This window comes from Seriola lalandi, unplaced genomic scaffold, assembly GCF_002814215.2.
Source record: "Seriola lalandi dorsalis isolate HSWRI2012SDOR001 ecotype SW California unplaced genomic scaffold, Sedor1 jcf7180002052122, whole genome shotgun sequence".
NCBI lineage: Eukaryota > Metazoa > Chordata > Actinopteri > Carangiformes > Carangidae > Seriola > Seriola lalandi.
In genome coordinates, this window is record NW_019522675.1 from 7,720 (window position 1) to 17,546 (window position 9,827).

General features: G+C 39.5%; 1 protein-coding gene across 2 annotated transcripts in view; it reads right to left on the bottom strand.

Annotated features, from left to right (window-relative positions):
- Positions 1-348: 348 nt before the first annotated feature.
- LOC111650053 (arf-GAP with coiled-coil, ANK repeat and PH domain-containing protein 2) overlaps positions 349-9,827 on the bottom strand; it is a 51,471-nt gene continuing 41,992 nt past the window's right edge. Inside the window, exons 18-24 of one of the 2 annotated variants that reach the window (XM_087172200.1) lie at positions 9,659-9,760; positions 9,023-9,115; positions 8,176-8,408; positions 7,677-7,786; positions 7,459-7,569; positions 6,750-6,811; positions 349-2,685 (exon numbers count right to left, since the gene is read on the bottom strand). In XM_087172200.1, coding sequence (XP_087028326.1) covers positions 2,582-2,685; positions 6,750-6,811; positions 7,459-7,569; positions 7,677-7,786; positions 8,176-8,408; positions 9,023-9,115; positions 9,659-9,760 — 815 coding nt within the window. In that variant the 3' untranslated portion in view covers positions 349-2,581. The remainder of the gene's footprint in view (positions 2,686-6,749; positions 6,812-7,458; positions 7,570-7,676; positions 7,787-8,175; positions 8,409-9,022; positions 9,116-9,658; positions 9,761-9,827) is intronic. The other variant, XM_023399834.2, reaches the window with a different exon arrangement.

Genomic DNA, 9,827 nt, shown 5'->3' on the forward strand with positions numbered 1-9,827 from the left:
TTTTGCCTTGAATTATTTTTTATATTTGTGTGTCTTGACAATTTTTCTTTCTTTAATCCTTCTGTAATATAATTTTGTATACCCTTAAATATTCTGACTCTATGAGAACTGCCAGATGTTTTTTTTCTCCACATGAGAAACTTGTGAGGTGAGAAAGATGTGTCTAGTTCCATATTGTCCTTTGAACAAAGTCATGTCAAATACCAGTTTGTGGAAGTCCACTTGGACACCAAGTCTATTCTGACAAACACATTACTGTAATGACTTTAAGGAAGACAGATGATGCACATGGGTTCAAATTAAATCTTGAGACAAGCAAGCAAACAAAAGAAAAGAATCAACATTCAGTGATGGATCCTCAGTCAGTATGTATTGAAGTCCTTACATATTACAGGTAGAATATACAGTACATGTATATTGGTTTACAGACAGGCAATATAAAATGGGCTAAAATTACCGAAGGATACAAAGAACAGCATTTACAAAAGCTTATTTAATGATTCAAGTACCTCTAACTTTATACTTCAGTTCTCTGGAGAATTCAAAAACATCTGTACAAAATGTACAATAATTGTATCCCATGTTGCATTGGCCAAAGGTTTCCTCTGAAACAGATATTTTATCTTGCTATATACTGTAAATGCAAAAGAGAAGTGAAGATTGTACAGTTTTATAAGAGGATGACAAAGAAAATAACATCATACAGTACAGTGCATAACTTCTATATGAAATTTGCAGAATTAATTTCTGAGTTCAACATTTCAGTGAAGGCAGCTGATACCGTCTAAATTAGGTCTTATAATGTTTCTTTAACAGCTCAACACATGAAATGACAGTGGCTTTACAACTCAGGCCACTTATCTTTACAGAAATACCAGATTGTGCAATTTCCTCTGAAAAACAAAACGAAACAAAACAACTATGAATGGTATTTTGGTATCCTTTCACTGTATTATAGGTCCTTCATTTCCTAATTATTTCTTAGTAATTTCTAAGGAAGCTACCAGAAAAACTGGGTAAACATAGGGTGGCTTTTATTGTGAAGCAGTCACAGTATATTTGTCACCAACATTTGTTTTTTTTGTTTGTTTTTTGTTTTTTTTAAATCAAAAATACATCTACAAAACAAGACAGTCATTCTCAGCATTTTTTAGTCAACTGACTATTTTTCACTTTAGCAAGAGAGTAATGAAATGAGTGGGAGCAGCCACCATGAGCTCTTAGATGAACAGTTGCTGTAGTATTAAAATGCACTTTCTGTTACCTCGGTAACCACAGATGTCGCCAAATCAACAAGGACTGAACCTTAAGGTTTCCAGTATAAAATAAACATTTACTTGTGTCTAGATGGAACGGTTCTTTCAAGGAAAATCCTACATTCATTTTAATTATTAACAAATCACACAGTTTCTTCCAGGAAAACTCAGTGGAAATTGTTACAAAATCATGAACCTGTAAAAATAAAGTGTTACTGACAATTCTAAAATAAATGTGAATAAAATGTCCACGTATACTCTATAGGTCCAGACTGATGCACAGTTCTTAACTTTTTACTCTCATATCCGCATGAGACTGAATCTACAAATTCACAGTCCCCTCAGACGACTGAAGCTATTTCAGATACACAGAATGGAGAAGCTGAAGGGCCGATTGCCACACTGAGACATACCACAGGTACTGAGGTGGTGACAACATGGGAAATTAAAATCATTCAGAGGGAAATCTCAAGCATTAAAAAAAAAAACAAAAAACAAAAAAACATTAAAGACGCATCAATAATATGTTTACTTCCATAAATCACTGTACATTGTTCAACACGTCAAAGTCTTACCATCAAAATTGGTAAACATCAGTGGCGATTTAAGACAAACAGGTTTGTGCAAATAAGTAAAAGCATATTGCCATGTATACGCTGCTGAGAGTTCATAAAACAAGATAGAACAAAAACGATGCCTATGCTCATAAAGAGAATCCTATGAAAAGAGGAAGCACTTAAAAATTGAAAAGGAGGATTTAACAGTCTGTCATGCACTAACCTCTCTTTACAACGGATGCAGCACACTTCTTTTTTTCCTTAAATACTGAAAAAAAAAAAGTGTGATATGAAAGATTAAACTCAGTCAAAATAACTGACGGCCTTGTTGGTAGCTTTACATTCAGATTGATTTCAATTATTGTTTGATTTTTTTTTTTTTTTATAACTCTGTAAATCCTTTCAAAGGCTTCAACACTGTACCATTCACTTATTGTAATAGGTCCTACTGAGCACAGTTTTAAAAAAATGTTACAAAAGAATTTTCCATTCACAGAAGCTCCCCTTCACTCCAGTGAAGTGCTTGAACTTTTAAACAAGGGCTGTAATCATAGCTGCATTAATCTGATGAAAGGGAGCTTCAGCCACGTTAGATATGGTGGCATGTGTCCCAGCTGTGGTGGCACTAACCAGCTTTAATGCAGATGTTTCTAAACGATGTTGGAGGAAAAATGACCTGGTGACTTTCCAGGTGGAGGCAGACATCGTTACTTTGCCTCTCGGGTTGAGCAGGCAGTGTCAGTGCTAGTGGACGGTGTTTCTGGAGTGTCAGGGTCGCTGCGGGTCGTACTGCTGGTAGCGGTTCAGCTTGTCCGGGTCGTTGGAGGCCATGTGGGTGAAGTCCTGGAAAATGTCCTGGTAGGTTTCATCTCCTGCAAGAACGACGAGGACACAAGACATGAGCAATGACAAAAATAGAAAGAAGGCCGACAAGAGCTGTGGTTCCCAACATTTGTTACATAAGGTTTTTTGTGACCGCTCATTTGTGCTTTTTTTCCCTTATGAATCACTGAAGACCTTCACTATTTCAGGCCTGTTAAACAAATCAAAGAATATGATGCAGGACTCTTCACAACAACAGCCCCACAAGTAAATATTGCTTCATTTTAAAAGGGGGCAAAAGCCAGAAAGGTTGGGAACCACCAGCGCTACATGATTTACTAACGTAATAACAGTAACCATGTACAGTATTACAACAGTGTAAGAAATGACCTCAAACTTTATCTCCTGCTGTGGCACAGGAGCATAACACACGGAGACAACAGCGTATGATAACAATGTATCATTTAATAACATTAGCATGATTTTTTTGAAGTTTTCTGCAAATGCTCTAATAAACTATGAGTCAGCAGACAATTCCTATAGTGAAACTCCCTTTAAGTTTCCCTTTTGAAGAATTCGATGTTCTGCACAAGGGCTCTCCAACCACAGCCTGAGCCCATCTCGCTACCCACTACACCACCCTGCTGCAAATAATTGCAATAGAATATTACAAGAGTCAAGAAATCTAGTCTCTCTTGACCAAATTCATCTAAGCCTCATCATGCAGGTGCAGAGCAGGATAAAATATCAAGTGTTTTGCAGAGTGAAGGGTTTATGCACAGTGACAGTGTCATCAGAACAAGAATGAAAAAAAGAAAAAGTCAGCCATACCTGTCAGAGTGTCAGCGTGGCTCGAAATATGAAACAGATCAACACAGAGCCAGAGAAAAGACGGGAAAGAACAGAGGAAGCAAAAGGCAAATGTTTGTGAAAAACAGCCAGAAAGCCTTTTCAGCAACTGGAAATTGAATCAGAAAGAAAAGACAAGCCCACAGAGAATAGTTTTTGTCAACAACTGTATTGTGTTTAAAGTGCAGGAGTTTATGTACAAAAATACAGTTGTGTTGGCCTCAGCACCCCAAAGAAAACAGAAGAACAGAAGAAAGGCACAAACTCTGGGGAGGAGAGTGAAAAAAGAAAAGCAAAATACAGAACCGAGAGGGTGAATTTACAGAGCGACGTGGATGAGAGCAATAAAGAAGAGTGTAGCGGTTCTCAACCTGTTTGAGTTGTTGTGTTTAAAATTTCCCTTTTTGGGGTTTTAAGCCATTTTTAGAAGACAGCAGGAGACAAATATTGATTTAAGAAAAACATATTTATGAAAATAACGAATGAATTATCATTATGTTTAAAAATATATATACCTTTCCCCCACAGATTCCATAAATCAAAGTTTAAACAACCACAAAAATCACAGAGCCAGGCTGAGAACCACTTCTCTGCACTGCTTCTACATACTCAATCAAGTAGAAACACTTGAGTCGAGGGAACTGTAATTTTAATTAAAAAAAAAGGGGAGGAGGCAGGATTGATGAGGTCAGTTCTCCCTCACATTCATCACCCCTGAACATCCCATCATTCATCAGCTGATTGGAGGCGCTGATGAAGAGGCCCTCAGGTATCAAAGAGGACACAGAGCTGATGCTGGCGCAAGGCGAATCCTCTCACAAAGCGAAACGACGGGAGGATCATTCAGTGACTGGAAGCACATACTTCACACTCTACTCTGCTCCTTCTGCTAAAGACGAGCCTTCTTCTGTTCCTCTCATGATCACTGCTAAGTGTGTCCGCTGTTGACCTTTCAGGCAACGACCGCTAGCAAAAGTTTCTGTATCAGTCTCTATCAACAACTATTGCACATGCTAAAAAAAATAAGAAGAAGAATTTCTTGTCATAGGTCCAAAACATTCCTGTCTCATTTTTAAAAAGTGAAAAATGACCACAGAGGATATTCCACTTTTTAAAAAAGCAGCATTCAGGCTACCTACAGCAGCACATCTAGCCCTCAATCTAACATGCTTTATAATTTTTTGGAAAAATGGATGACAATTCGGAGTATATCCTCATCCTCATGTCATCAACACACATAAATGCACGAGTTCCTTTTCCTTACAATCTAAGAACATGGTAGAAACCCCTCAGTATCTACTCTGAAGGACATAAAAACTTTGTCTGCAATCACAACACAGTCAGCAATCGCTATTCTGACAAGCCAGCGCATCTCCAGACAAGTCAGCAATTAAAGATGCGACATATTGTTTTGCGCTGCTCCATCAATGTGAATCAGCAGAAATGACCATTGAATCAAAGTGCTTTGGTGCCCTTCAATGATTTGGGGCTGCATGGTGCGGAGATGTGGGATGAAACTGGGGTACGCTTGGATCTTTTTTTTTTTCTCCATTCACTATCAATAAAACTCTGAGCCTCACACTCATCTCTGGACACATTCTTAGTGAATATCTACTTCACTTTTCTGTAAAGCTCACATATGATTAAGATAAATATAAGCTAGTACTAGCAGGTGATAAAAAGCTATACATGGTTACATGTGGACATTTTTCTAGACTATTGCACTTGTTGCTTGACCATATACCATCCTCTGATGGTTTGTCTATATCTGAGTACAAATCCACTAACATTCGAGACGATCAATGCGATGGCACTAAAAGGCCCTTCGTCTTACAATTCTGGATTTCCCATTATCATGGGCAAGCACACTTAACCGACTAATAACCAAGACACAATATTGTCAAAACAGGAAGTAAATACATCACAATCAAAACAAGAAAAGCAAGGATGTGTCCCTCATGGCATTCACCTCTGTGCAACCAGAGTTACTCTCAACTCTGCTTATTCTGTCAGACTATAAAGAAATGTATGTATGCACATCATTTACAACATGTACACTATGTATACTTATTATACGGTTCCTAGAATTATCTTTATAAAAGAAAACTGTTGTAAAATAGACTTCTTTTTTCTGACCACAAGCAAGATGCATCATGTTTGGACAACAAACACTTCAAATAAGTAAACAGGCCTTGAAAATTGTTAAGACTTCAAATGGGAACCTTACAGTCACGGAAAAAGGTACAATAGTTGCATAAGCATCAATAGGAATGTGCATAAATGACTTCTTTAAGATGAAACTTGGCGGTTTATACACACACATTAAGCCTCTCCAGACTGTTCAGATAATAAAAAATGTCATTCAAAAGTCACAATTATTGCCAGATAGTGAAAACTGCCTTCACTTTGAGGTCTGAGTGTCACTGGATACTGGTGGCAGTTACTGGGTAGCTAGTTTTTTGCAGATACTGTGATTGATAGCAGAGACACAATACTAATTGAAAGACACAGAGTATTTTAGCCCCAAAAAACCACATTTCCCATTATTTACTATAAATCATTGAAAACCTCTAAAACAGAGGGAATCAACAAAAGTAACATAGTTTACACTTAAAAGGGAGGAAGTACAGACTATCTAGTAAAAAGTGACACTGTTTCTTCTAAATTTGTGCTATCAATAATTCTACATCAGTAACAGTCACTTAACTGAAAAAGCGGATGTTCCACTTTGGAACAAAACTCTTCAGTAATGTCCAGAGTCGATGGCTTTAACCCTGTCACATTAACACAGTCTAGCACCTGATGCTATACCAGACAAAGGTGCAGTTCTCCCAGCACCTGGCGGGAGCTGGGAGGTTAAAGTAGAGGTTGCATTCAGAGTTACAGCAAGACACAGGAGCACAACTGAGACAGAGTTGGATTCAGTTCACTCTAATCAATCATTACAGTCAGTGGATCAAATATCACCTAACCTGGAGGACTCTTAATAAAGAAGATACCTCCATCTTGTGATCAAACCACTGAGAATGAATTGTGTGGGGATTTAGGCCATCCTCTTGTTATTCTGCTGTTTTTAAGTCAACTGACCCCAACTCTGAAACGTGGGCTTTACATTTCCTCTGGGGAGCCTGGTTTTACAGTATGTGGCTCCTGTGTTTGGACATGAGTGGACAGTTTAATTAAGTTTCGTCCAGCTGCAGGCTAATAAACTCCTGCATGCACTTCCTGTACTGCATTTCGGTGGGGCTGTTGGTGTTATATTGACCTGACTGGCTGTAGGGCCCCTCTGCCTCTCGCATCTCCTCGTTCATCTTCGCCAGTCGCAACCTAGGGAGCAAGTAAAGAAACAGGGAGTCTCAGATCTACAGAAATATAGTGTCAGTGATCAAACTCTTACTTTTTCTTTTCCTGAAGCTCATTTCTCAGACATGCCAGATATATTGTCCGTTCTTATACATACAGTATATTATACATATATTATATATAATAAACATCCTCAGTTCTGACTGGCAAATGAAAGCCTGTTACCAATTTCTGATTACCGTACACGTAAGTACAGGAGGTAGTCTGACTTTTTTCTACCTCTATTCTGATTGAGTGGTGACATCTTGTGGCCAAAAAAGCTGCCACTCCATTGTTACTGCAGACACATGCTGGGTGAGGTTTTGACAGAAGCATCTCAGCTCTTTCAGCTTGTAATAAAACCACCAAAAGTATAATGTATTCTTGTATTTGAACAGCATAGTTTTAATAATGTAAAGTGAGTTAGTCATTACTGGCCATGTCTGCTCTGAATCTGGGTCTTGTTTTATCCTGTCAGGATTTATTTAGTGACACTGAGCAGTTCACTGTTAATTCACCCCCTCACCTAAAAGTGCTGTTGCTGTCTGGGTTTCACAGTGCTGAGACAACTCTCCCAGCATAAAATAGAGACAATAATAAATAATAATAATGATAATAGAGATGACACTTACAGCGTGACAATATCTGCGTTGGCTGCCTCCACCGCTATGGCCAGGGGTGTTTTCTCATCAATGTCTGCAGCATTTTGATTTGCTCCTCTTTTTAAGAACAAACACACTTGCCTGAAACACAGATCAAACACAATCTGAGTTATATGACGCTCTTCAATATACCAATATTCTCTGTGTAACAGGTGTAGTGGTGATGGCAGGGAGATGTGGAAACAAACCCTGTGTGTCCCAGCATGGTGGCGTGGTGGAGGGGTCCCCGACCTTGAGTGTCCTGCTGATTCACATTAGCTGCATTTTGAAGCAAAAACTCACAGGTGACCAGTGAACCCTGAAATTAAACATTGATATGACACACTGGATTATTATCATCAAGTGACAAAGCACATTAAGCAGTACAATGTCATTTCAATTTTTCTTCTTCTTTTTTTTTTTTTAATGTTCACACGAGCAATATACACTGTTTGCACAGGCCTTCATCACATCATCCATCTGTGCACTTTTAGCAATAATGTGCTCCACAATCCTGAGGTTGTGTGGTGTGTACTTTAGTCTTACTCAGTGTTATCATTTCGAGACTTGTTATGTTACACTGAAAATTATTTGGCTGAAACTTCATCAATACACTGATGTGGCTTTACATCCTACACATGCAACACTTTGACTGAGTCTGACAGTAAATGATACCAAACTGACTGGATAATCTGTTGCCATACTTACCCCCTGCACTGCCATGATAAGCGGCGTCCTTTTGTCGTCCTCCGTGTTGACCCAGTTGACCTCGGCTCCGTGGGCCAGTGCCTCTGCCATGTCTGGCAGGCTGCGGGCACATGAAGCCCAGTAAAGCTGCAGACCTGGGCTGTACTCCTTGGGCTCATAGAAAACCATCTCCTTACAGGGCGACGGAGGAGGCAGCGTGGCAGGCATGGGCATGGGCGGAGACTCAGCAGCATCTGAGAAATGGGAGGAAAGATATGTCTTTAGAAGGTGAACATAAACTTTCAACAAAAGTTTATGTTTTCCAAAGTGAGAATTTGATTTTTTTTCTAGAACTTCATTTTTTATAATCAACTAAGACAACACGACATGCAACTTTACACCAGGAACATTATTTCACACCAATAAATACAGTGCAGTATGTGAAATAGGGTGGGTTAACAAGTAGATGAACAACTTGTGTGTATTGTAATGCATTGGTTTTCCCCACAATAGATTTTCAAACTATTTGCATAAATTCCAAACTTTTATCGGATTGAGATCATCATTATATTCTTTTATCAGGTTTTCCAGATTTTGGCTTTAAATTACTAGAAATTGGAAAACTGGGAAAATGAGAGACTTACTTAGCTGGTCTATAACTTTCTTCTCATCTCTAACCTTCTATCTCTAACCTGTGGTTCTTCAATTTCCCATTTTTCTCTGTCCTCTTCTTCTCTCTTGTCCTCCAAACATCGCTTTGTCCCACTAATGCTTGTGCTAGATGCCGTTTAAACGTGGCTATTAGATTTAGATAGGTGTGGATGTCAGTGTGCTGACAGAGGGTTTGATTTGTGTTTGTGTGTCTCACCTGCATCTGTCAGGCTGTTATTGGAGGGGGTGTTGGCCAGCATTTCCCTGCTTCCATCAGCGCTGTTTTGGATGCCACTGTCTGCACTTTTTACTGTAAGGCAAAGAGTCTGGATCACTTTTTGTGGAACAAGACAATCGTCATCTCGCACATCCTCCTCATGTAGCCTTTGGGCATTTGCTTTTCTGTACCTAAAACAAAATTTCAACATCTCCTAGATAACATCTGCTCATTTCTTTTCCATAACCAGAAACAGCAGGAGGTCCTTATATTTTGTACAGTAAGTGTGCACACAAGACCCCGGCTGAAATCAACAGAAAGAGAACTGAATGACAGATCCTCACCATCACCTTATGTTTCAGGTCCCTTGGTACCAAAAATACGACAAGACAGATACAAATGCATATACCAAACACTGACCAAAACCATGTGTGAGAGAAACACTCCCAAAACCCCACAGGAAAAACAAAACACGGTACGCTCTGCAACATGATGGGATGGTCCGTTAGGAGGGTCTGGATGAGGGAGGAACAGAGGTGTAGATGGAAGGTTGTTAGTCCACAGCCCCGAAGCAGTGAACACGAATGAAAAGAGGGGGTGGAGAAGCAAGCGAAACACTAAGCATTTAGTACTTACTGCTCCTGAGCTTGGAGGAGGTGTCAAAGTAGGAGAAGAGCGAGTCAAGCTCGTCAGGACAGAAGAGAGAGTCGCGGCGGGCCTCCAAGCCGCTGGCAACAGCTACGCAAGGGATGATGGGAGTTTGGATATTGGAGGGTGAAGGCAGTAAATTGAGTGTCGGGGGGGG